The sequence below is a fragment of the Desarmillaria tabescens genome (genome assembly GCF_030435595.1).
Source record: "Desarmillaria tabescens strain CCBAS 213 chromosome Unknown EV420scaffold_20, whole genome shotgun sequence".
Classification (NCBI taxonomy): domain Eukaryota; kingdom Fungi; phylum Basidiomycota; class Agaricomycetes; order Agaricales; family Physalacriaceae; genus Desarmillaria; species Desarmillaria tabescens.
The window spans coordinates 451729-476648 of record NW_026848319.1 but is presented as its reverse complement, the minus strand read 5'-3'; the positions used below and the strand labels follow the sequence as shown (position 1 = coordinate 476648).

The window sequence follows — 24920 nt, the reverse complement described above, 5'->3', positions numbered from 1 at the left end:
TAACCAAAATAGTTTTTCCGGCAGATCCCGTCTCAGCTACACCCTCACTCCTGTCATGCCTAAGTTTCCGCACAAAGGAAACATACAGTGGCACTGAAAAAGTTTCCGGATACAGTTTCCGTCAAGCCAGAAACATGATTCCCCCTGCCAAACACACATTTCCAGCGACGGAAATCTATCTCAGGAAACTTTTTCAGTTCGGCGAACTACTTCCGTCTGATTTCCTTTGTGCGGAAACATTTGGGGGACAGTAGTGCCTGCTACGATCAAGTTGTTGCCACTTTCTACCCTTTCTTGGTGCATTTAGCTTCAGGTTCGGCCTGTGTCTGTTATCCTTGCTAAAATCGACACGTTGTCATAGAGGGCCACACATGCCACCGATGATAATCTCTTCTCCCGATGTATGCCTGTAACTTGAACTGCCACCAATAACTATAGCTAGTAATTCATTGGTAATGCCTGCTTGCACTTTACTTGCCTTTTTGTTACCACGCCTTGACCATGCCTTTGTGCCATATTAATGCCTTTGCCATTACCTGATTTATGATACCTTTGTTCTTCAACAGTGACTCGGACTTCTTGGGATAATTGATGCTTGATCGTGATGACTACCATTGTTCAACAAATTCCTTTGCTATGGGTGGCTTCGAGCTCCGCTCCACTTAATAAACCGCGTTCTCTCGGTCGCGACACTCTCCTTGCTCCATCGTTCCAGGCGAACGATACACATTACTCTAACGCTTAGCCAATTCATCACACTCGTTCAACACCCACTGTCCTTCCTCTGTTTAAATTATGCCACGCAGCCTTTCATTTCGCCAGCGCCTTGCCAGCCCTCTCCCCCGTCGTTCTAAGAAGTTCTTCAAATCCGCGTGAGTGGCACACCCCTTACGCATTATTTTCTCTCCCCTTATGTACCTTCCTTTGATTTTCCAGTCCACGCCCACATCTCCCACCGCAAGAACATTCCACTCCAGATGGAGGAGACGCCCCCCTCCCTCAACCTCACCATCGGCGCCAACGGACATCCTTGAAGAGGTGGTTTGTGTTGTTATGGAAGTGCTTCAGTAGGCCAAACCGCGCGAGGCAGTCGGGGCGGTTTTCATTTGTGCCTCCCGGCTTCACCTTTGTCTCCATCTCGATGCCCAAAAGAAGAAGCAGCAGAGAAATTCGTCGCGCTCGACGATTCGGGGTCTTCTTTGAAGAAAGTGGGTAGTTACTAATTACTTGATAAGTTGTCCTTGACATAAAGCTGTGATGTAGCTCCCTTCTCTCTCAGAGGCCTCGTGTAAAACAGGATTTCAGCGTGCTCTCTACCATTCTCTGCTATGTCTCAAGATCTCACTCCAGGCGCATAAAGGACAATTACATATGTTTATATGTTTATAGGACATTCACTTCTGCAGTCTACGTCTATACTGTATCGTTTGTACGGCGATCGTCGCTATCCTCGGTGGCTGTATTAGTTTGGAACTTTTCCAACTCAAGGAGCACCGAGGTCAAAATTAGTAATACAGCCATGATCATGTACATAATCTTTAGCTGTCCGCTACTAGGAGATCTGAACAAGATACCTCGGACGAAACTTGTCTTGGCCAACAGTCAACAATTGGTCATGGTCATACACTCATGAATGGCGTACCGAAATAATTCTTCCTATTTCCTGAATGGCGGCAAGAGTTCCAAACATAACGGCAAGCCTGGATGTGTGTCCGACCTGTTCGTCACGAAGGGAAGCGAAACAGAACAAGGCAGGAATGACGCCGGCGAACAGATACGATAAAGAAGTGAAGAAGAAGTGAACCAGTCGCGCTGGTTCGGTGGTAGGTATAGTAATGACCAACGGGGCCAGAAAAGCGTCTAGGGAGACACTATACTGAACCAACCGCTTGGTGATATACAACAAGGATTGCAACTCTTTGCCATAGATATACTTCAGCAAGCGGTGCAAACCTAAACTCAAGTAGATGCTTCACGTGGAAATAGAAATTAGGGCAAGACTTACCAGGATATAGGTACACAAGAGCAACCACGGTCGCTACAAAAATATACAGCGCGTAGAAGAACGCCTGTTGCGCTTTAGAAATTCATCTTCGCCAGTCGTAGGAGACTCACGAAATCACTAAAATGATCATAATTGCCACAGATGTTCATAAGCAAATGTGAGGTACAGAAAATCCTACCGAAACAAATCAACACCGCGATCACACTCAAACGAAAGAGGTATTACCGATGTCAAAGAATAAATAAAAACCGAAAAACTTAGGATTAAGAATGACTGGCGTTAGGGAGGTGTGGCCATAAATGAATGAGAATTCGGCACTGAATTCAGACATCACGTTTCTACGACGTTCATGGCGGCCTATTGTTTGGAGGGTTTCCGGAAGCATTATCGCAATCCAGAGCAAGTTCATAACAAGGATAAGTATGCTCGCCACGAACGGGGAAGAATTTTCGGGACACATCTTGCCGCCCCAAGTGTTAAGGTCACCGATCTATACATCAGTTGCCTTTCCGCCTAAGAGAACGAGAATAGAGTCAGACGTACCGTAATCGTTACAATGACTGGCATTTGCGACGGTAAATAGTGCGTTGAATTTTCCAAATCATGATAGAAGTGGGCGGCATACAGACTGCACTCGCCTGGACGACAGCGAGGTACAGTCGACAACGTAACTGTTTACCGGATTACAATAATTCACGGACTACCGAGGCAGCCTACGTACGCATATATGATTCCAGAGAACAGTGCATATCCGCCAAATAGGCCTTGAAACACCGATAGTGCCAAGAGAACTGGAACATTTGCACACTTGTTTCCATCAATGCAAATTAAACACGCATCTCTAGAGGAAACATTCAAAGTCAAAGACTTATATACAACTTTAGAACTTACAGAACAAAATGAAAGCAGCCAACTAGAAGCAAGATGGGTTTTCGGCCCCATACATCTCCAAGACGACCCAACCATCCAATGGAGACGAAGGTGAACAAGACGCGAAATATCGACATAACTTAGAAATGAGGGTAAGATGCACGGGTTAGAAACCTCTGACGAAGAAGCTTACAGTCCCCAGTACCTCTGAGGGCGTACCACATATTATTGATATAAAACGGGATATGGAATTCATAAATTCCACACTGATACAGGCGGCCCGTGATGGACTCAGGACTCCTCCCTGGATAAGTTTCTTACCTCAGGGACCCGTTGCAAGAGCGTATGTAGTTCTTTCATCTGTTGTGATTTGAGCGTTCTGAGCTGTGGGATCAAATGAGATCAAATGTAGCCTGATTCGCGTTTGATACGACTAATGCTAGCGTGAGTTGATTTGTGTAAACAAGACGTACTCAACCTTTGTTGTCATGAATGACGACTGGTTCACTGGACAGAACGTTTTATGATCTAATCTGCGAGTCGAAAGGGGAAAAGAAGGGATTCGCCAGATAACACCATCGCTCACTGGTATGACCTCAAATCTTTGAGTCCGAAATTTGAGGCCCGGCATATCCTGGGATATGATATATCTGAACACAAAAAATTAAACTGTCATGAAGAGTAGTGTTTTTGATACCAGTGAGAGCTCGATCTCTTTTTTGAGAACTGTTGGTCAAGTTACAAAGTGTAGATCATCCGGCTAATTTCGTGTGCCGGTCCGTGGACTAAGAACTAAGTGCCGGCGGCCTATCTTATCTCCTCCTCGTGACCGCATATTTATCATTGTCATACTCATCATGTCGTCCTTTTCCCATCGTCGAGGCTGACCACCATGTCTGAAAAGGTCTTGATAGCGCCTTATGCGCTCCAGCGGTCGAACGGAGGAAAGAAATCTTCGATATTCACCCGACTCTTTGCCGGAATCTCTGTTTGCTTTTTGTTATTCGCTTCGCAGGCCCTACGGCTTCACTGGGCCAAGGAGAAAACTGCACGTATTCCCCTTCATGCAGCAGAAACGTTGCAGAAATGCAAACTTCTTGATGTGCTACCGGGACCTCCGCCAGATTTCCACTCGCGGACGGAATCGGATCGCTTCGTACCTGGCACGAAGGCTACGTTACTCAAGAACGCGACGATCTGGACTGGACGCGTAAATGGACTTGAAGTTGTCAGAGGAGACATTTTACTGGACAAAGGTATCATCAAAGCAGTCGGAGTCGTTGAATACGATGCTTTGGCTGCGCATACGGTGCAGGATCTTGTCACTTACGACGTTGGTGGGGCATGGATTTCTCCAGGGTACGAAATCAATCGACAACATGTTCTTTGCTCATGTCATCTCAGAATTGTCGACCTTCATTCCCACATTGGAGTCGGTAGTTCACCCCACCTGGCAGGGGCAAGCGATACAAACTCCCGCCACGGGATCGTTCAACCTTGGCTTCGCAGTCTTGATGGACTCAATAGTCACGACGACTCATATCGTCTCTCCATCTCTGGTGGTGTTACTACAGCTCTGGTTCTGCCGGGTTCTGCAAATGGCATTGGTGGACAAGGGTTCGTTATCAAGCTGCGTCCCACAGCTGAGCGGTCGCCATCGTCTTTGCTGTTGGAACCACCTTTCTCTATCAACGGCACTGAAGTAGACCCATCGATACCACCTCGGTGGCGGCAAATGAAGCATGCCTGCGGTATGTACCGCTAGAGTGAGCTTGCGAGAAGGAATAATAACATATATAATTGCATTGTAGGAGAGAACCCCAGTATGTCCTACTCGAAATTTCCTTGAAAACAACTAATCTTGCTTAGGTCGGGTCTATTCTGGCACACGCATGGACACTATATGGGCTCTTCGGGACGGGTATGCCGGTCCTTGCTATACGTCTATTCATAGTCGAGCTTCATGAACGTCTCTAGATATGAAAAGGCTCGTCAGATTAAGGAAGAACAAGATGACTATTGTGTGAAAGCACTTACCGGTAATTGGCAAGGCTTAGGTGCATTCCCGGAGGAACTACAGTGGGAGGCCCTCGTCGATGTGTTGAGAGGCAGGGTTAAGGTTAGTGGTTTCTTTGATTGAAAATTCCTTGTCCTCACCTCGATCTAGGTTCAAAACCATTGCTATGAAGCCGTAGATTTGGATGGAATTGTCCGCGTGAGATCGGTCCTGCACATTGACGAGAGGACTGTATTAACAAGACCATCAGCTCACCAATGAATTCAAGTTCTCCCTTGCTGCTTTCCATCATGCACATGAAACGTACCTGGTTCCCGACTTACTAAAGAAAGCTTATGGTCAGCGATACATTATACCATGCGTTTGATGCTGACTGTTCTTTTAGGCAAGCCGCCCGCGATTGCTCTTTTTGCCACCAATGCTAGATATAAACGCGAGGCGTATCGTGGATCAGAGTTTGCGCCACGTATTTTAGCAGATAATGGGCTCAATGTTGTCATGAAGGTGAGATACTCCAATGTTAACCGATTCACCTACTTATATAATCTCTGTACAGAGTGACCACCCAATCTTGAGTTCACGATACCTTCTTCACGAAGCTCAACAAGCGCATTACTATGGATTGGGAGATAATCTAGCTCTATCGTCTGTGACAACAACGCCAGCAACTGTGATGGGACATGACCACAGGATAGGTTTTGTCAAAGAAGGATACGATGCAGGTACCAATCTCTAAATGAAGTACAGCACAGCAATTTTACCTTGCTCCTAGATATCGTCGTCTGGGATAGTCACCCTCTTGCTATTGGTGCGACCCCGAAACAAGTCTATATTGATGGAATCGCGCAACTCGAAAAACCGTATTCCAATCCCAAACCAACCGTACTACAAAGTCCACCGAAGACGCCTAACTTCGATAAAGAGGCTGCAGAAACGCTCAAGCATGACGGTCTACCACCATTGAAGACGAAGCAGACTACGTCTAAAACTGTTGTTTTCGTTAATGTTTCCGACATCTACATACGAGATCATCAAACTGTGAAGCACGGGTTCTCTGCTCAAAATTCAAAAGAAGCGGGTGTTTTAGTGGTCGAGGCTGGAAAAATCGTCTGCTCAGGTGTCAAGGCGACTTGTCTGGCGGGAAACGCCTATCATGACGCTGTCGTGGTAGACCTTGTGGGAGGTTCTGTGGCGTACGTTCGCGGCCCTCCGTTGCTTCGGATTTTTACTGATCTTTTCCCCCGCAGCCCAGGATTTGTATCTTTTGGCAGTGCACTGGGTCTGAGCCATATCTCCGGTGAAGCAAGCACCAATGACGGCCCAGTAATAGGGCCGCTGTTAGCTAAGGTTCCAAGCATTCTAGGTGGAGACGATGCAATCATTCGAGCCTCGGATGGGCTTCAATTCGCCTCAAGAGATAGTTTGTGGGTTCACTTCCCTTGTTTCAATGACTTCGGTTGATATGGAACGCAGGCTCGCTTACCGGAGCGGCGTAACTACGGCCATCGTAGCACCCGTAGCTCCCGGCTTGATATCCGGGCTGACAGTGGCATTCTCTACGGGTTCTGCCCACAAGTTACAGAAGGGGGCTGTGGTTCAGGACGCGACTGCTTTGCATGTCATCCTTTCCCTCAATTCTCCGATTAGCGTCAGTACTCAGATCGCTACACTGCGCCGTCTATTATTAGGGGGCGGAAGTGGTGATCTCGGGACTCAGTTCGAGCGTGTCGTAGCTGTACGTGACATCGGCAGAATAGTTGTGTGCACGGATTCTCATCCCTTTTTTCCGATAGGGCAAAATCCCACTCGTTGTTGATGTCGAAAATGCTGACATTATGACCTCGTTGATACAACTCAAGTCCGACGTCGAAAGGACTACCAGTATTCCATTACGGATGACGTTCGCAGGTGCCACGGAAGCTCACCTGCTTGCAGCCGAAATTGGAAATGCTGGCATTGGTGTCATTTTGGTACCCTCGCGGCCGTTCCCAGCAAGCTGGGAACTTCGGAGAATGTGAGTCCAAATGAAAATTGTGGAATCAGATGATGTCTAAGGTCAATTGTAGTCTTCCTGGACCTCCTTTAACCGAGAATAATGTCATTGGTGTTTTAAAAGCACATAATGTAACTGTTGGTATCGGAAGCAGTGGTACTTGGTCGGTGAGGAACGCGCGGTTTGACGTTGCTTGGGTGAGTGGCTTTTGCTTCTGTCTAAGGAACTTGTATCTGATCGATAAACAGGCGGCTCTGGAGACGCCTGCGGCGTTGTCGAAGTCTGAAGTGTTGGCCTTGGGATCAGCTAACATCGAAACCCTCCTCGGTGTCGAGGACGATGCTAGTGATTTGGTGGCTACGAGGTCGGGTTCTTTGCTTGACTTTGAAGCCAAAGTGGTCGGGATTATTTCTTCGCGGCGAGGATTGGTTGATATTCTCTGAAATGTTTGATCTAATGCAATAGGATGATCGGTGAGACATCATAGCATGTGAAATTGTCCCGTGCACGTCTCATTGCAGGGACGGCCAGCGCCTCCCGTTGAAATGTTGGATGAATATTCCAAGAACTGAATGGTGTTGGTGTTTGCTTCCGAGGATGAATTTCACATGTTCTACCGTACTCCACGGCCGATTTTCGTATTCTTCCAGGAGATTGAATGTGGCGCGGTCACCATTTTTAGTGGCTATAAAGCTAGGTCGTGCTCCAATCCTTGATTCAGGCTTTGGAATCTCCCCCTTACCTCCCCTTCATCATGCCCCCCTACAGCACTGTACCGGTGAGCGTCGTGAATGCTCACGATGTTGGGCTTCTGCTAACATCTATCCAGACAATAGAAATCCCTCTTCCAGTGGAAAATGCTCGTTCGAGCAAGACGGCTGCGTCGTCCTTTCAAAGTGAGCCTTTGCCCTTCCTTGTGTTGCAATATTTCAAGCCGCGCCTTAGATCTTAATGTTACGACTGAACTTCCAAGTACGTCGCCTGATGTATCCCAAGAGCGGGCTGCTTTGTGAGTCCATATTGTCATCTAGTCCACCTTGCGAATTGACGATCCATTTGACAGAGACCGTATCGCGCATGCTTTTGCCCCGCGCAGATACGAAAACGACTACTAATGACTTATTTATATAAAAACATTATCATTGCATCATTTCACTTTGTTGTAATTCCGATACTGTAATTCTATCATTCTCATATGGAGGATCGTTTTGATGACGTCGTCTGTTACGTGATCATTTCTCCGAAAGCGGAAACAAGGTGGGTGGATCCTAATCCTTGACGCCTATCACTTGTCTTTTCGCCTCGACGACCATTGTGCAGCCTAGCAACCGCACCGCCTATCACTTTGTTCTCGACATGTCTTCTGTGAACAATGGGCCAACAGTGCGGCCATGAGCCATGTCACCTCCAAATGTTCTCGAAGGTGAAGGGAATACTATAAAGGGAGGCGACAGATCCTCAGGATCCTCATCCGTCCTCTTCTACATGCTCAGTCTCTCGTACATCGTCCTCACGCCTAGGCGTATCCGTCTGCCAGGCGAGCTTTCGAAACCTAGACATAGGAGAAGGTCCATCTGGTGAGTGCTCACCAACTAGAGTCGTTTACTATCTCATTTTTTTTTTTGCTAGCGTATCTCCTACTCGATGGTTCGCTCGCCTTGTATCAAAGAAACGAAAGCCAGCCGCATCGCTATACAGTTATCCTCATGCTTCTACACCGACGTTGAGGCTCCCCATGCACGAACCCTACGAGCAATATTAACCTACGCATTGGGCAAAGCCAGAATTTTAACTTCTTTTATCTTGGGACTTGGGTGCGTATTTGACTCATTGTGGACCGTGTGGTATTCCTCATGGTTCTGTACAGGTCGGTCGTGGTTTTAATATGTATCATTTGAATATAGAACACTGTATGATTTAGCATTGAACGCAAACACGAGGTTTATATCTCTCTCATCTCACATCTTCACCTACATCACCCGTCACGCAAACTTGCATTCCTTCTGCAAGGGCAATCGACAGAGACCGTCTGAGAAGGCAATTACTCTCACTTTCTTCGGCTCATGTTTCGAGGCCGTTATCGTCTGCCTTCTTGCCTTGCTGTCCACATGCCTTACGTCCATCGGAGTTATACCATTACTATAATGGAGTCACAGAAACTGAGCACGCACAACCCTCCGCTCGCCTTGCTGTATGGCCCTGCAACGTTTCTATGCATAAGGCCGTTCATCTGACGGCGAGCTGACGGTCAAACTGTACGTCTTTTCCCCGCGTCCTTGTTATCGGTTACCTTTTATGTGGGAGTCTTGTGCTCATTCGGGACTACTTCTCCGACACGCATTTCGCTTCGCTGCCTTGATGATAGACCATATGGTAAGACGAAGAGCACGGCCCGGATCGTAATGACTTTCAGTCACTGCGACTTCAAGTTTGCCTGCGTGAACTCTTGAATGTATTTGTCATGCTGTTCTTTTCGTCTTGCGCCGGACTAGATCGCAGTTGAGTGTGAGAGTCGAGAAGGTGAATAGCAACATCAGAAAATTCAAGAGTCGACTATGATGTCGCAGCCCTTATCCTTTCCCTTTCCCTTGATTCGCTTCCCTTGTCTTCGATGCTTCTAGCTTCTGATAGACTCCCAAAAAGTCGAGAGACTGGCTCTAGCACGTTCTGATGATTGCAAGTACTTGCACGATTTTGGTGTAGGGCCATTCGGTGCTTCAACTTTCCGACGTGCCGACTGGTTAGATGGTCATGATTATTGTTGATTCCACAGCCAAGATTTATTCATACAGTGAAATCCATTGCTTGGTCTTTATATTGTGGATAAGTTTCGATGAACAGATGAAGTGGGCAGACACAACTTCTTGAGGAATGATTGCAAAACGATTGAGGAATGTACTTGTAACCGGGCGTCGGTGACACCACCACTAAGTATGTTAATGTTTTCAGTACTAGCATAACGTAGGACGTGGTTGGGACAATGCTCACCGACATTATTCTCCCTATTCTCCTCTTTCCAGCCCTCACAGTGCTCGAAGTGACAAACATTTTGCCCAGTATCCAGTTCCTTGGCCCAGAAATCCGATCTAGTTGCAAACCAGGGTCACCTCATTTCATCCCTCACACCAACAATGATCTCTTCGACACTCGCCTCTGCGGTTTGGTCTCAGTGTTCCACGTCGCCATGAAACCAGAACTCACGCCTTTCCTGGTCTACTTCATCGGAACCCTCGCTCCAGTCGCGTCCTTCGAATCTGCAAGAAAAGGGCGTCGTGTCACCACCAGCCATTCAGCCCTCTTATTCGGCACCCTTGGGCAGTTAAGCACGCGCAACTTGTATAGGCGATCTGTCCTTGTCTAAATTTCGTCAGTGTGTAAAAGACAGTCTGCTATACTGGTACTTTGAGAAAATTCGCCAGCAATGATGTCCTTCTACATCGCAGACGAACCGGGAAAGACATCTTCAATCAGCCCATTCATTCCGGACGGGACACGGCATCGTTTTATACTTGGTCAGACGTCCGGATAAAAACCACAAGCCTCCACGCGATTGTTCAAATTTTGTCTGGATAAAACCTGGGATAGGCATTTCTGCCTTCACAATCTAGTCCGGGTGGCGACACGGCCCCAGAGCTTCGGCCTGTCGTATCTTTGATATTAACTGACCTATGAACACGTGTAATTTACGGCGAGGATCATAGTGAACATCTAAGAGTAAAATATTTGTTAAGAATAAGAATGACAGTGCAACAGTCCTCATCGTAGTCCGAATAAAATATCCTCACGAGGCTAAGTTCATTGAATTGGACGCCCATGCAACCACTGATTAACATTCACTCGATTAGCTTCCTGCTCTCGCAACTCCGCTTCTTTCATCCGTTGTTCACGTTCCTCAGCTATTTCTGGGGGAGTGGATCCTCTGACAAGCTTAGACAAAACAAAGATAGCATCCATAGCATCAAGCATTTCATGGGATGTGTGGTCATGCTTCTGGCGTTTGTTGCTACGGCTTGCCATTGTGCCTTGCCCAGGTTCATAATCAGGATCGTTGGGATCATCATCCGGCATGTCATTGTCGCTGGAGTGGGGGGAGGGCGGGGGACGAGAAAGGCTATAGAACTGTTTAGAACGAGCCTGCATCATTGTCTCAATGTCAGAACTGTTTTTAGCCCAACGTCGATACACGGCAGCTCCATAAATGTAGTCAAGAATGAACGGAGAAGGAGGTGGAATGTGGCTGTTGGTTACACGAGCATCCTTTTGTGGTGGTACTGGGTATTCATCCATCGACTTTAGGTACTGAAGAGTGAGACGGGTTGGTAGCATAGGACCTGTCTCCACTCTGGGAACGTCCTCGGGTTGTAGAGCGAAATTAGGTGTCTGTATGCGTATGCTTCGGAAGAAGTTCAAAGACATGTCGCAAACTTGCCGTACTCTTAGTAGGACCATACTACCGTCTCCCAAGAACAAATGCAACGCAGCATTCAAAAAAATCCCGTTCTGGGCACAGTCAATGGAACCTTTGTCGGTGATTTCCATTTCTGAAAAGGGATATAGATGAATGCGTTGCTCGTAAACTGCTCGAATGTACTAGAAGTGGGTTGTGAACCGATGCCTGGGATAGATCTCAACATACCTCATGATCTTTGCTTCCGGGAATTAAGTGTGCAGCCTGGCAAGCCACCGAGGGGTAGTCTGTGAAGACAACGATTTCCGTCACGTTCCATTATCATGGAACGGAAATCACGGTTGCGCTCCGTTTGATGAGAGGATGAGACACGATCATTCAGAGCATGAGGATCAACCAGGTGCAGTTCGCCTTGAACGATAGGAAAGCACTGATCAGACGACAGCGACATCAAGCAGAAAGACATGCTTCACAATTGGGAACGTAATAGTAATCTGTGACGAGTTTTTCTAGAGGTGTATTCTCGTTGTCGATGACAGGACCATTTGCCATCAGGGACAGTTGTCCAGCTGCACCAAAGATTGCGAATGAGACATATCGAAGCCATTTCAGAGGATGATACAACAATCGCCTCATGTCTTCAGCAGGAACGGCGAGCGCTTGTACCGGAGCACCATCTGTACTCAAGTGAAGATTGATTATTTTGGACATGGACGAGGGATGGAAAGGTATTAAGCAGACGCGATACCCCGGCCAGCGCACGTGGTCGTTCGCGGCACTAATGTAACCGAACGCCGGTGACCACAGCTATATAAATATTTTCAGTGCTAGCATAACGTCTGTCAACCAAAAATTTCGAGGACGTGGCTGGGACCAATGCTCACCGACATTATTCTCCCTCTTCTCCTCTTTCCTGCCCTCACGGTGCTCGAAGTGACAAACATTTTGCCCAGTATCCAGTTCCTTGGCCCCGAAATCCGATCGAGTTGCAAACCAGGGTCGCCTCATTTCATCCCTCACACCAACAATGATCTCTTCGACACTCGCCTCTGCGGTTTGGTCTCAGTGTTCCACGTCGCCATGAAACCAGAACTCACGCCTTTCCTGGTCTACTTCATCGGAACCCTCGCTCCAGTCGCTGTCCTGTTTCAGTCCTTCGAATCTGCAAGGAAAAGGCGTCGTTTCACTACCAGCCATTCAGCCCTCTTGTTCGGCACCCTCGGACAGTTGGTCACATTCGCAGCTGTGATGCCGTTCTACTGGATATGTGAGATCCTTTCGGGTCGCACGAAGAGGCGGACTGGGAAGGTGACACAGGCGCATGCAGAGGCGGCGGTTTTTGGTCTTTTTATTGGATGGGTCATCCCTTCGGTGGCGATGGTCGCCATGGCGGATCCTGGGATTACAGGACTCTGGCAGTTTGCTCCAATTATCGGCTTTATTGCAGGGAGCATACACCTCCTCTTCCGTCCGCCTACTGTACACTCGCAGTCAGGTTTCCGTACCGTCCAAGCAGCATATATCGGCGCCTTTCTCGTGGCATCGTCCATCCATCTGTCCACCGTTTTCAAGTTCAGGTCTCTGGACGACGCCCTCGCATTCTTTTTCCCAGCAATGTATGCAGTAGCGCCGACTGAGGTAGTGTTGCGCCATACGGCCAATATCTTCCAATGGGATTTCGCTGTGGGATCTGGGAGCTGCCTTCTCGGCTCTCTGTGGTTCGCTCAGAGCGTATCGCAGTTGCTTGGACTGGTAGCATGGATTGTGGTCGGCTCTGTGGTTTTTGGGCCCGGTGCAGCTTTTGCTGCCATCGCATTATGGAGGGAATCGCGACTGAGTGAATCGTATCATTATGAAGAGAAACCAAAAACATTGTGATATGTGTAGATACGAAATCGAAAGGCTTACTGAAATACTTGGGATGTTTGTAGCACATATCGCCCTCCTTGTATCGCGTCGTTGTGCCTGTGCTTATTTTATTACGAGAATCATACAGAATGTTTTCGGGGAAATGTGCCAAGTTCGAATTGGATCCCCACTGCACAATAATTAAATGAATGAAATTAAGTGTCGTGTCATTTATTCACGAAAAAGATATTCCTCGTGAAGATATGCGTCTGCGGATCTCCAGGAGACGCGCTACCTCCGCCTCAGAAAATGGCCCATAGTTGTCGAGCTCGTACTGTAACGCTCGATGGATGGAAACAAATTGCTCACTGAGAGCGACGATGCGGTCCCAGGCCATATCTCTTGAGTGTCCCCGGCGCTCAACAAGCCTGAAAGCGAAATCTGTTGTAGGATCTAAGGAAGACTGTTAGCAAGTTAACAAGGAGGGGAAGTCAAAGAAGCTTACCGTTACCAGCCGGGCGCCTTGGAACCCTGCGCGCACCACGGTACACATTGAAATCCGCCTCCAAATCACCGACGGTAAGAGCGGATGATGGACCCGCTTCAGCATCATGACTCCTAGCCACTCTCCGGGGAACCTCAACGACAACCCGCCTCCTGCTCGGACGGGTGGAAAATGCCGGTTGTTTTCCCTTAGCCACACGGGCGGGTCGAGTTAGAGCGGGTGGGCTAACTGCCACCACTGTGGCTGCTGATAAGACACTCTGCACAAGCAGGGTGCCCATTGTTGGAATCTTTGGGAACACGACATAGGCGACCGCCCACTCCCCGGTAGCGGTCGCACTTCCATTCAGACTCCTTGGCACTGATTGAGTATGGAAAATAACGGATAAAGGAAACATTACCTGCCTCCAAATGTCCTTCCTCTTCTAACTCCTCCATGTTCTGGCGCATAGATGGTTGTGTCTTACCTTGCCTCAACCTTTGGTTGAGGGAGACCGGCCAGCCAGTCTTCGTATACCTTTTGGCTAGAAAATTATTAGTGCCAAGTCACACTTACGAGCGGAAACTCACCTTTGATCACCACCGGGGCGGCCCTGGCTACATTCATATTCCCAGCAGCAGACCCGCTATCCTCTCCGTCAACATCCATCAAGTCCTCTTGAACCTCACTCTCGTCTTCCTCATGATCATCTCCATCATCGTCAGAACCCCAGTCGCCCGAATCCTCGCCAGACTTCCCGCTCAAACCCTCCTCCTCCTCCTCCTCCTCTTCCTCGCTGGTCTCATCAGAGGAGGAGGGTGGATCCGCTAACCCTTTCCACTCTGTGAAGATGGTGATGAGGTGAGGGAACAGTGAAGATTGTTAGAAGGAGCTTACCGACGCCTATCATTCCGTACAGCTGCTTGCGAAAGCTGGGGCTGCGCTTGGCAAAGTACTGGAGACTCGGCGTACCATGCCGAGCCAACAAGGGGCGGAGGTGGTGAATGACGTTCACCCGCTGGTTTGCCAACACATGGTAGGGGGTGCCCGTCACCTTGGAGAGGCGTCTGATTTTATCCTAATGAAAAAGGGGATGTAAGTTATTATAACAAGGTCAGGCAAAGGACTTACGCAGAACCAAATTGCCTTGGTAACCCACCGTATGTGGGCGCGTCCCCACCCGTCCGTGTCGTGTCGGATAGGATCCGCTTTCAATGATTTGTACACCAAGATGGCGTGGGCGGGTGTCCATGTAGCGGGTACGCCATCGGTTGGTTTGAATTCAAAGTTGGAAATATCGGCGGAGGCGGACATGATGAAGTGAGAAGTCGAGAGGTGAGACAATTCCTAAAATTTCTTCCGCCCCTGGCTGGCCATTGCCTCCTAACTACAATGGGTGTAATGCTGAGGCCGTACTCGATAGGCTCAAAGGTTCGCCAGCCGTGGCGTGGATCTTCATCGCCTGCATTGGCATCAAGCAGACCGAACGAACAGTACCCGTAGCCTCGAGAGTCGAGAATGGTATATATCTCCCTGGGGTCAAATCCATGAAGCAACAGACGGTAACTAAACCGGTGACCTAGACTTGCCTATCTTGGCACCCCCCTTGAACTTGTACCAGCATGTCGCTCTGCCCAGGCTACAAGCATGGTCCGCGTTTGGACTACGAAGGCTATGAAGACGAAGACGGATCTGACTTGAGTAGTATATACTTCCCAGCTCAGCAAGCTATCGGCTCTCGAATCTCTACCTTACCCAGAACCGATGGCAAAAGTAAGATTCCTTATACATAGTTTCAATACGTTTCTTACCCACCTAGATAGACTGCGCTGTCGTTGAGTAAATAGATTGTGGCCTTGAAAACATCATACAATGTATTTGCTTCAAGCTGCAACCTAAAGATGAAGATTACCGGAGGTCGATAAAAGGGAGATACGCGCTGAATCGAACGAATTGGAGGCGAACGAAACGAATGACGAATAATGCAGGATACCGCGCCAGAGCTGATGAGGAAGAAGCGGGAGAAGGGGGAAAGGAAAGAAGAAGCAGACCGACAATGCCTACGACGACGAGGTAATGTATCTGGTAAATTTCAAGTCCATGTCCATTGTACCCTCTTTCAATTCCCATAGGGCCACTGCTTTTACAATGGAATATTTGCTCACCATCGGATATCCAACGCACACATCAATGATACATGACTGTGGAGCGCATGTCACTTCTTCAAGTTCTGCAAGTTTTTTTTGCTGGCACGAGGCCGGACGACCGCATAATTCTCTCCTGGACAGCGCTTTCACGGATCTTAGAAAGTCACTCTTCTTATTCCCTTCGATAATGGCCATCAGTGGCCATCTGGTTGTGAAGTGCATCTCGAAGATCCTAACGACGCACCAGATAAAATGGGATGTGCGATACACTACAAAGACAGCGCGGCTGTGTTGCGTGTGTGAGATCACAATCAACAAAAAGTACCCTGGGTCAACATATTCCGCGGCCGCCTTGGTCGTAAGCGATGTTGAACCCCAACGGTCCCACACGTATGTGCCCGTAGCTAAAATTGGTTTTCCCCTTTGGAACGTCTGAAGCTCTTGATATAAAACGTTTCAACAATGCTCGGCGCCTTTACAGTGGACTTTTGTCATGTCGACACGACTCCTGGTTGTTGCTGCTGCCATTTCTCTCGCTTGGGCCTGCGATGGACATGTCCATGAGCATTCTCGGAGAGCAAATCCGTCGTCTCCGTTAACCCCGCCGACTCGACCATTGGAATGGGGAGATATCAACATCATCCACACCACGGACAGTCATGGATGGCTCCTCGGTCACCAAAAGGCCTCGTTCCCGGAGCCAAATTACAGGTAAGTGGTCAGGTATATGCAGGAACTCTATGTATGGCATCTCATACAGGACATGTATCAGTGGTGACCTTAGGTGACTTTGCGTCGTTCGTGGCACATATGAAGGAAATAGCAGTCGTGAGGATGCACCCCGCCTATACCTCTTTTAGCTGATCATGACTCCCGTGTATGCTAGAGGAAAGACGTGGACCTTCTTCTCGTAGACTCTGGAGACCTGCACGATGGTAAGTACAAAACTGATCACATCAGGATTATGTCCAGCAACCTCAAATGAACAGGTACCGGTTTATCGGACGGTTACCCTCCCGGCGGCGTTGACGGTCACGAAGTTTGTTCGATCGTTGTCATGGCCTCACTCAGACAATGACTTCTCATCCCCTCAGTCTACCAAGTTCCTTGCCGAACTTCCTTACGATGTTATGGCTATTGGAAAGTATGTCGCTCATGAATTACTACATAAATTGTCTGATGTTTCAACGTAGTCACGAACTATACGTTTACGCAGACACCCTCGACATGTCGGTCTTCCCGGTTGAATATGGTCTTTCACGCGAGCTAATGTCTTGTATACACCCAGGCATCAAAATCTGGCGCCGAAGCTGAATGGTCGATATCTTTCGTCCAATGTCAATATTACATTGGCAGATCAGAACAACAACACTGTTGATGTTCCTGTGGGTAGTGCGTATCATTGCTATTATGATGAGGTGCAATACGATTTAGCCTCTCTCGTCCTCAGGTCGATTTGCCAAGTTCAAGACACGGAAGTAAGTCGCATTTTTTCATGCGAAAATAATTTTTGACGTTTCGCAATTTGATGACAGAGGCCGAAGCGTTACTGCGCTTGGAGTTATCTTTGACTTCACTGGGAATGATCAAAATACTACTGTCCAGAAGGTCGAGGATATGGTCAAAGAGTCTTGGGTACGTCTGATTCCATCACCGGAGAGAATGCATGCTTACGTGCGTTATATAGTTCTTGGACGCTATCAAGGATGAACCTGATTTCTTCCTACTGGCTGGGTCAGTCGAGACATCTCACTCTGCGAAAGATGCTGATATATCAATGATATAGACACATGCCGGTTTCTCGTGATAATTGTTGGTGCCTCTCGATGCGTGTTTCGCGGAAAGAGTTTCTGTATTGAAGCTAGGCACGCTTTACAGGGCCTTTGGTTTTCAATGCCGTTCGTGCTGTTCATGCTACAACGCCCATTCTCATTCTCGGTGGTCGGTAAACTTTCTCCGAATGGTCAATACTTACGAACTTATTTATTATGATGCCAGGTCACACTCACATTCGAGACTGCGGTGAGCGATCATCGTTCTTCTGATCATACTCATGAGGTTAATGTATTGAATACATTACTAGTTCCAGCTTGATGGACGATCTATGTCACTGGAAAGCGGGCGTTACATGGAGACTGTGGGTTGGATGAGTACGTCAGCTACGCTGTGTTGGTCCTGGAATAACTCATGTTTCCCCATTCAGGTGTCAAGCTTGACACTCAGAGTGCAGTCGAACAACCTTACCTTTAGCCGACGCTATTTGGACCCTAATCGCGTCACTTATGAAGTACAAATTTTATTCCGTAGTCATTTATTTACTGACCTGACTCTCAGTATCACACCCGAGAAAGCCAGTCGACCTTCGATACCGAGAAGGGCCAGTCTATCACGGCTGGACTAAATCAGCTCGCCCTTGACTTTGATCTAAACTATACGTTCGGAACGGCCCCGCATGACTATGCAATCACCCGGTACGCGTTCCGTGCAATTTCCCTGGGAAAGCACTCACGCTTAGGCTATGATAGGTATCCATATCCTTCCAACGACTCTCAATTATCCCTCTTTGCTGAACTGGTATGTGGTCTTCATGTCCAGCATCTATCATCGGACACAAATACTTCTAGGCTACACCGTATGCATTGTCCGTTAACAACAGTCGCGCCGACATCCCCAACTACATACTTCATCAACTCCGGTGGACAGCGTTTCGACATATACGCCGGACCATTCACCAAGAATGATCAACTTCACCGTCAGCTCCATACACCAATACGTTCTTCTACTGTCCCTGAGGTGCCACTTTCTGTGGCACTGGATACCCTGCAGACAATGGCGGAGAATGGCGAACAGGATCGGAAGAGGAGTCTGAAGCAGGAGATGTACAGCCGAGGAGATGTGCGGGCTAGGTATTTGGATTGGCTGAGCGAGATGAACCAAAGATATGTGGAGCTGGAAAGACGTGATACGGATAATCTGACCTTGGGATATGTTACCACCGATGTAAGACTCTCTTATCCTCATGCGAACACCTTTCTCATTATCATTCCAGTCCTGCCCGGGTGTTGGCGATGATATCATTCACACACCACTTCCATTCTACTCTATACCCGACTTTGTTGGGTCCATCCCACCGGACGTGTCGAACGACACGCTCATCGACTTTGTCTTTGTCGACTTTGTGGTGGATCAGGTAGTGGAGACTTTGAATATTGTACAATCGGACAAGGAATATACGTCGGGCGACGTGGAGACGTACAGCACGCTTCTGACAGACGAAGTACTGGGGGTATATGCGCAGTTTGCATGGAACTAGAAATATATTAGTCTAGCCCGATCGTCTGTACCCTTTGATGAAAAGCATGAATTTCAGATACAATTCTCTTTACCTTGTGGCAACATAGGATAGCGGTATCGGGGCAGCAATCCACACCACCAGATTCGCCACTGAGATAGCTAGGTCTTCCATCATCCTGAACATATTTTTTATACTCAAGAGTAAGAAAAGAGGTACCCACTCGAGAAGGCAAGAACAATTGGACGTGTGTTATTTCTATAGTGAAGGCCCCTGCCTACCTGACTCATACAAAAGATGAATCCTAGTTAAACTGGTAAGTCACTGAGGAGACAAGATGAGGAGGTCGTGAGAATGTCACACCATCTCTGAAAACAACGACGTGAGTTTTGATCGGTACTTTAGCGATCAAGTCAATAACACGAAGACCGAACGAATGAGAGAACGCTCACAGAGGCGCAGAAACTGATAGGCGATGAGAATAAAGATCACGAAAGGAGAATCAGAATCTTGAAGAAAGAATATGGATATAGGTGTGACGTACGTGTTTCGCAGACGAAGAAAGGGATCCAAAAGGCGGTAGGCAGCGGACGACAGTAGGGCACCGGACTAGGATTACCGGACTGTGATCGGGTTCAACTGCAGAAGTGTGAGTATTGGAATGAGAATCAAATCAAATTGAACGTACACACTGTGATTAGGTTCTGATACAAGTATACGGTGGTGGTTATCATCGTAGCAGTGACGGACTATAATTACATATAGGGTAAACGAAGGTCAAATGCTGCAGACAGTTGACACTGACGATGCAGAGAAAAGTGAGGAGACCCAAAATACAGTAATTTTGACACAAGGTGTGAGTTTGAAGCACAAGGACAGCTAAATTAATGATCAAGCCGAGAAGTTGAATACGAGTCTCATGCGTACGGCTCACATTCGGCAGTTCCAAGTGTGAATGTCTATACCTGGATGCAAGATACGTGCACAATAAAGGTCGAAGGTAAAAAGGATTGGAGCTATATATCGGTACCATGGGGACTTAATGAGAGACCTCTTAGCTTCACGTTCATATACGCACGAATAAGAACAAGCATTTTCCAATGGACTTTCTGGGAACCACACTTGCTTTACCTGTGCGGAGATCAGTCTGATGAGAGATAGTCCTTACTATATGAGATTACCTCGTCGTCGAAGGTCACTAATATATTCCACAGTAGAATGGTCACGGCTGAGATTGAAGGGCGCTTAGTATTAATTAAAGTCCATAGCAATCGACTCGGATATATTTTATACCATAGGTGTACTAGGATGACACAGTGAGTATCAATATTAACGTGCGAAGGAGGAGTTTGCCCCTACCCTGGTCACAGTGAGATTTTTAATGGATTCAAGGAGTGCATCTTGGGTGACAGCAGACAGTCTTCGAGCTCAAAAGTGGTTGACTCCTCGAACAGAAGAAGAGACGTATTTATGCTCTCCCGAGCATAATCAAACAAGGCCTTTGCTTCGTAGACACCGGACGTTGGAATTAGCAGGATCCGATCCTCAAAACTAATAACACACAGTCCATCCAGGGGCCATGAGGAATAACGGAGACCTCGGAACGCGTAGTGGATATTAACAACAAAGTTTGTCCGACTCACATGTAAACGTGACAGGAGACGAAACAAAAAAGTTTGATGAGCGATTGACCATCGTCTCTCTTCGAATCTGACCGCATGTTACAGACACAGGTTCCAAGGAGTTTCGCCTTTGCCTCCTTTGGGTTCGTCTGTATTCACAAAAGCGCAATAGAGAAAGCAATATCTCTTTGCCACTTGTGCGATGATATCGGCCCGCTCCTATGTGATGTTTAGTGGCGATTTTAGGCTGATCAAAAACTTGAACGATCACGCTAAGGGCCGCACACTGCGAAAGCTTCATTCGTTCACGAGTGTAGGATTGATGGTGGCTCTTCGGATCCCCGAGTAACACTTACCACAGGCCACGCATCGGAACGTAAGGAAGTCTGTGCCAAAGGGGTCAAAGGTGACGGAACTCAGAGCAGTGAGCACTGGGAATATTTGGCCTCGAACATCATTTTCGGATCGAAGCTACGTTGTCTCGGTAAACTCGAACCAGTCTCCCCACCGTGTGTTCATGAGGACAAGGCCCCTGGAAACGCGTGGAACATACAGCCGGACACGTCATAAATGCCTGCCCTGTTACTCAATGTAGGCCAGGCCAAGGGCAGGCCGCTGGGTACGGTACGGTACTGTGTCCGACCGGCAACTCGGCCATTCCAACTTTCTGTTAAAATACGTTGATTTACATAGCACTTTACCTCATATAAATTATACAGCGAGATGCGCATACCTCGTAAAAATTGGCATGTATAGTTTGAAAGTGAAGAAAATGAGTCTGGGATCGAGTGCGAATTTATTTCTACAGGCATGCTGAAATCGGCCACTTATGGTGTACTCGGCCACACGTGGGAAAGTTACTGATCTAAATCATCTTATCATTGTAATAAAGTCTTAAAATTCCTATCAGGTCATGAAACAATGCATTGATATGTAGAGAATAACATATCATTGTTATTACGGTTCAGCGAAGCAATGGCATGGCATGGTGCGGTAGTCAAGATGAGATTCTTTCAAGGCTTTGATCTTGGTCACGAGAGATGGAGATGCCCAAAACAATTTAATGAAGGATGCAGGGGTAGAAATATAATTGGAAATGGCAGTCTAGAGGAAAGAGAGTACTCTGCACAAAGTTGCAGCACCGTGAAGGATGGGGACAAGAGCTGCGACAGCGGTTTCGTCATCAGTAGGGCCGAGAAGCTTACCAAATCTGATCATTTCGGCATCAGATCACTTTGTTGAGCTCATACTTCATTCAATACTGTATTCCGCGCACTAAAATTACTTGTAGTAGCCACAGTATACAATGTTAATGTAGCATACAATATTTGCAGGGGAAGCATGAAATTGAACTGTAAATTAGGAGTGACCGAGTGCCGTGTGTGGCCGAGTTCCTGACCCCTCAATGTCACATTTCGCGTGATGTCACGGTCTCCGTTCTTGTCCGCCTTTTCCGTTCTTACTTTACTTTACTCGAGTTGAAGGTATGTTTCTTTACGAAAAGCTGGCGGGTCAGTGTACACGTATCTAGCTGCAATTTCACTGTTCTCACCTGAGTCCTACCTTAGTTATCGGTAATTGCCGTCGAGATGGTTTCGCAAATCTTCCTAAAGCCCACAGTACTTGTATCACGATATCTTTTCGTCAAAGCACAGATTTACATCAAGAAAACTGCTGTGAGGCAACCATGGGATATACAGAAAATGAACTGGGCTGTGCCGCATTTCGCTTCTATCACCGATGATCATCACAAGGCGCTTAGAAGGCAGGAAGGCCTCAGAAACTGACAGTGAGATAGCTCGCGTTACGTTTTCCTTGCTTTCCATTCGTCCTCCACAAGTCATCTAGTTCTGTGATGATACCAGTTCAGCAGATTGCTCTGCTTTCTGCAACCCTTAGCATTGTGGGTTGTCGGTCTTTGTGGGGGTTGTTTCTTGTTTTGCGCTCACGCATCGCTATACAGAGCTCTCACGCGTTGTTCAAGCGACAGGTGCCTAAGGTTCTCCAATTTCTCGCCCTCCAGGCTGCAGGTTTTATCTCTGTTTTCGCTGCCTTTCTTTCCAAAACCGGGCACCTTGCGGACGCTGGTATTGCTGCCACAGTTGTAGTAAATACATTTTTGACAGGTCTTACTGCGTCGATCGTTGTTTATCGACTGTCCCCCTGACATCCCCTCGCAAAATACCCTGGACCTCGTCTTGCCAAAATCACGAAATGGTATATGAGCTATTGGATCGCGAAAGGAAATCGACACCTGAAACTTCAAGAGTAAGTCTTCGAACATAAAGTGCTGCACCTACACGTATCATCACCTGGAAGATTGCACGAGACATATGGGCCTTGGCTACGAATTGGTAAGTTGATGTATCTCTACATCCATGCACTCACTCAGAAAAATCTAGGACCCAATGAGCTTTCTATTGACAATCCAGCTGCGATGCGACCTCTTTACAGCCAAATCTTCCGATCTCGGTTCTACCAAGGTACATTCTCTGTAGTGATTGAATGAGTTCCTCTCTAAATATGTGGTATCTGTAGGAGTACCTCAGGATGCAGACGCGTTGATCACTACAAACGACCCAGCGGAACATGCTAGCAGACTTATTGTGGGCGTTCCTCGGTTGATTGTTACTTCAGGTCTCATCGTCTTGACAGGCATGGAATAAAGCCTTTTCGACCGAGAACCTGAAAAATTACCGCGCTCAAGCCAAGGTACTGCAACTATTCAGGCTACCTTTTCACAAGTTAAATTCTTTCCAGGTTCGTACAGCCCAATTGTTGGACATTCTCAAGGTGACGTCCAAAGACAAAACGGCTTTACCTCTTTCCCACTGGATATCTTTGTGGGGAATGTAAGTTGTGTGCATGGCGCTAATAGTTGTTCTAGTGACGTAATGGGGGACATGTCTTTCTCTGGCGGCTTTGAGACTATGTCGGCTAGAAAGGATACTGAAGGCTGGACGGAAGTGGTAAGTCTTTTTTTATAACTCACTTCCAGTCCTCGCTGAAGGTATGCGTATAGTTACACATGGGCACGCTCTTCATTGGAGGTACGTTGAGTTTGACACGGAGGACCTTGACATACTTATCACGACAACGGTTGTAGTGCTTGGCCAGGTGCCCTGGATGCGAGACATCCTTGCCTTAGCGCCTTCCCCAGGTCCCATTCTCACTTTCCAGCAGGTAAACTATTGCTTCTGCGTCTTCGGCTACGGTTCTTACTCAACCATTTCTAGTTTGCCGGTAAAAAGGTTGAAGAAACTAGCCGCAAGAATGCTGGAATGCGTCAAGATATTTTGAGCATAATTGTAAGGGTCCTCACCTGTCGTGGTTTCTTCATTGATATCATTCGCTACCAGCAAGATGAAAGTTCAGGCGGCCCTAAACTCTCAAAATTCCAAGCTGCGGCAGATGCATCCTTCATAGTTTTGGCAGCATCTGACACCGTCAGTGAAGCTTTGGTTGCATTGATGCGATACCTGACTGGCCACCGTGAAATTCAGAAGACTTTACGAATGGAACTGACCAACACATTTGACGGTCCTTTCGAAGATATGGATGATTTCACCCTGTCAAAGCTGCCTTATCTGGATGCTTGTGTTCAAGAGACACTTCATGTGATTCCACCAGTTGTTGCAGGTTAAGCCTCTTCGCTGCACTGATGGAGTAGTCTCGATTCTGACGTCCTTTCTGTAGGACCGCCACGATGGAATGGAGATAAGCCTACCCAGATTTTGGACTAGTGTATTCCTCCGTGTACTTCGGCAGTTCGTCCCGTCTTCGCCATGCATCATGACCGTGAGTCTACCTCCAAAAAGCTTGGATAGTGCCAAGTCTATCTAGCTCGCAACTTGGCTGACCCTGATTCCTTCCGTCTCGAGGGTTGGCTGAATGGAGGTATCGGAGGACGTCATAATACCGATGCTTATGTTCCATTCTGCTATGGTCCGGGCGTTTGCCTTGGCAAGCCTGTCGCGCTGTACAATATGAAGTACGTTCGTTCCATGCTTCCAACGATGTGTGTACTAAGGCATATGATAACAGATTGTTGACTGCCACCTAATCAGGTCTTTTGACCTTAGCTTCCCGGATATCTTTGACGTGAACAACTTTGATGCTTCTTACAAGGTACGACAGCTGCGCCTTTTCTTCTGATACCAGCTAATTCAGCACAGGAACATAATCTCTGGGTTCATGGGTTCATGGCGATCTCATGGTGGAACTAAAATCCTTG

The 24920-nt window shown here is 47.5% G+C and overlaps 9 protein-coding genes across 9 annotated transcripts; 5 read left to right on the top strand and 4 right to left on the bottom strand.

The window, feature by feature from the left end:
- Nucleotides 1–1330: 1330 nt before the first annotated feature.
- EV420DRAFT_477607 (uncharacterized protein) lies at nucleotides 1331–2466 on the bottom strand. The gene is made up of 5 exons (XM_060482300.1): nucleotides 2231–2466; nucleotides 2116–2179; nucleotides 2006–2069; nucleotides 1643–1953; nucleotides 1331–1590 (listed from the first exon to the last, which is right to left on the bottom strand). The coding sequence occupies exons 2-5, from the start codon at nucleotides 2152–2154 to the stop codon at nucleotides 1414–1416; spliced, it is 591 nt and encodes a 196-aa protein (XP_060330072.1). The 5' UTR covers nucleotides 2155–2179; nucleotides 2231–2466; the 3' UTR covers nucleotides 1331–1413.
- A 1301-nt stretch (nucleotides 2467–3767) lies between these two features.
- Nucleotides 3768–7328, top strand: EV420DRAFT_1271277 (uncharacterized protein; the record flags this gene model as incomplete). The annotated part of the gene is made up of 15 exons (XM_060467628.1): nucleotides 3768–4234; nucleotides 4280–4626; nucleotides 4687–4698; nucleotides 4745–4796; nucleotides 4853–4994; nucleotides 5043–5090; nucleotides 5143–5230; nucleotides 5278–5396; nucleotides 5449–5614; nucleotides 5665–6085; nucleotides 6140–6316; nucleotides 6366–6627; nucleotides 6686–6906; nucleotides 6959–7082; nucleotides 7134–7328. The coding sequence occupies 15 exons, from the start codon at nucleotides 3768–3770 to the stop codon at nucleotides 7326–7328; spliced, it is 2841 nt and encodes a 946-aa protein (XP_060330071.1).
- A 2537-nt stretch (nucleotides 7329–9865) lies between these two features.
- On the top strand, nucleotides 9866–10105 carry EV420DRAFT_1547302 (uncharacterized protein; the record flags this gene model as incomplete). Its single annotated transcript, XM_060473340.1, has 1 exon — nucleotides 9866–10105. A coding segment is annotated over one exon (240 nt), but the record flags the coding sequence as incomplete, so codon positions are not given.
- Nucleotides 10106–10444: 339 nt separating this feature from the next.
- EV420DRAFT_1687541 (uncharacterized protein) lies at nucleotides 10445–12004 on the bottom strand (the record flags this gene model as incomplete). Its single annotated transcript, XM_060479297.1, has 4 exons — nucleotides 10445–11475; nucleotides 11522–11580; nucleotides 11633–11704; nucleotides 11767–12004. The coding sequence occupies 4 exons, from the start codon at nucleotides 12002–12004 to the stop codon at nucleotides 10681–10683; spliced, it is 1164 nt and encodes a 387-aa protein (XP_060330069.1). The 3' UTR covers nucleotides 10445–10680.
- A 132-nt stretch (nucleotides 12005–12136) lies between these two features.
- On the top strand, nucleotides 12137–13171 carry EV420DRAFT_1764708 (uncharacterized protein; the record flags this gene model as incomplete). Its single annotated transcript, XM_060480791.1, has 1 exon — nucleotides 12137–13171. Exon 1 carries the CDS (start codon nucleotides 12170–12172, stop codon nucleotides 13169–13171), a length of 1002 nt encoding a protein of 333 aa, XP_060330068.1. The 5' UTR covers nucleotides 12137–12169.
- A 642-nt stretch (nucleotides 13172–13813) lies between these two features.
- On the bottom strand, nucleotides 13814–15208 carry EV420DRAFT_477306 (uncharacterized protein). The gene is made up of 5 exons (XM_060482298.1): nucleotides 14757–15208; nucleotides 14523–14703; nucleotides 14216–14467; nucleotides 14051–14169; nucleotides 13814–13999 (listed from the first exon to the last, which is right to left on the bottom strand). Exons 1-5 carry the CDS (start codon nucleotides 14937–14939, stop codon nucleotides 13871–13873), a joined length of 864 nt encoding a protein of 287 aa, XP_060330067.1. The 5' UTR covers nucleotides 14940–15208; the 3' UTR covers nucleotides 13814–13870.
- Nucleotides 15209–16431: 1223 nt separating this feature from the next.
- On the top strand, nucleotides 16432–19085 carry EV420DRAFT_1643623 (Metallo-dependent phosphatase-like protein; the record flags this gene model as incomplete). Its single annotated transcript, XM_060477541.1, has 18 exons — nucleotides 16432–16483; nucleotides 16545–16600; nucleotides 16659–16707; nucleotides 16762–16811; nucleotides 16867–16916; nucleotides 16966–17001; nucleotides 17061–17164; nucleotides 17223–17250; nucleotides 17308–17407; nucleotides 17460–17506; nucleotides 17559–17584; nucleotides 17651–17717; nucleotides 17771–17794; nucleotides 17856–17913; nucleotides 17976–18059; nucleotides 18107–18243; nucleotides 18298–18772; nucleotides 18822–19085. The coding sequence occupies 18 exons, from the start codon at nucleotides 16432–16434 to the stop codon at nucleotides 19083–19085; spliced, it is 1707 nt and encodes a 568-aa protein (XP_060330066.1).
- A 24-nt stretch (nucleotides 19086–19109) lies between these two features.
- On the bottom strand, nucleotides 19110–20548 carry EV420DRAFT_477514 (uncharacterized protein). The gene is made up of 10 exons (XM_060482299.1): nucleotides 20424–20548; nucleotides 20358–20367; nucleotides 20246–20308; nucleotides 20143–20195; nucleotides 19992–20080; nucleotides 19870–19943; nucleotides 19753–19813; nucleotides 19609–19703; nucleotides 19517–19529; nucleotides 19110–19463 (listed from the first exon to the last, which is right to left on the bottom strand). The coding sequence occupies exons 2-10, from the start codon at nucleotides 20358–20360 to the stop codon at nucleotides 19369–19371; spliced, it is 546 nt and encodes a 181-aa protein (XP_060330065.1). The 5' UTR covers nucleotides 20361–20367; nucleotides 20424–20548; the 3' UTR covers nucleotides 19110–19368.
- A 2359-nt stretch (nucleotides 20549–22907) lies between these two features.
- EV420DRAFT_1643622 (cytochrome P450) lies at nucleotides 22908–24912 on the top strand (the record flags this gene model as incomplete). Its single annotated transcript, XM_060477540.1, has 14 exons — nucleotides 22908–22954; nucleotides 23006–23040; nucleotides 23089–23169; nucleotides 23225–23292; nucleotides 23342–23398; nucleotides 23447–23538; nucleotides 23574–23655; nucleotides 23709–23736; nucleotides 23793–23869; nucleotides 23923–23994; nucleotides 24046–24325; nucleotides 24530–24704; nucleotides 24754–24814; nucleotides 24862–24912. The coding sequence occupies 14 exons, from the start codon at nucleotides 22908–22910 to the stop codon at nucleotides 24910–24912; spliced, it is 1206 nt and encodes a 401-aa protein (XP_060330064.1).
- Nucleotides 24913–24920: the final 8 nt, after the last annotated feature.

Coding starts and splice junctions, on each gene's coding strand:
- EV420DRAFT_477514 (XM_060482299.1), bottom strand. Junction 20,196..20,245: donor TAGTGACCTTCGACGACGAG/GTAATCTCATAT, acceptor ATCTCCGCACAG/GTAAAGCAAGTGTGGTTCCC. Junction 20,081..20,142: donor GAAAATGCTTGTTCTTATTC/GTGCGTATATGA, acceptor ACCGATATATAG/CTCCAATCCTTTTTACCTTC.
- EV420DRAFT_477306 (XM_060482298.1), bottom strand. CDS start 14,939: ATGTCCGCCTCCGCCGATATTTCCAACTTTGAATTCAAACCAACCGAT. Junction 14,704..14,756: donor CCAAGGCAATTTGGTTCTGC/GTAAGTCCTTTG, acceptor CTTTTTCATTAG/GATAAAATCAGACGCCTCTC. Junction 14,468..14,522: donor GTACGGAATGATAGGCGTCG/GTAAGCTCCTTC, acceptor CCATCTTCACAG/AGTGGAAAGGGTTAGCGGAT.
- EV420DRAFT_477607 (XM_060482300.1), bottom strand. CDS start 2,154: ATGAACATCTGTGGCAATTATGATCATTTTAGTGATTTC. Junction 1,954..2,005: donor TCTTGTGTACCTATATCCTG/GTAAGTCTTGCC, acceptor ACTTGAGTTTAG/GTTTGCACCGCTTGCTGAAG. Junction 1,591..1,642: donor AAATAGGAAGAATTATTTCG/GTACGCCATTCA, acceptor CTGTTGGCCAAG/ACAAGTTTCGTCCGAGGTAT.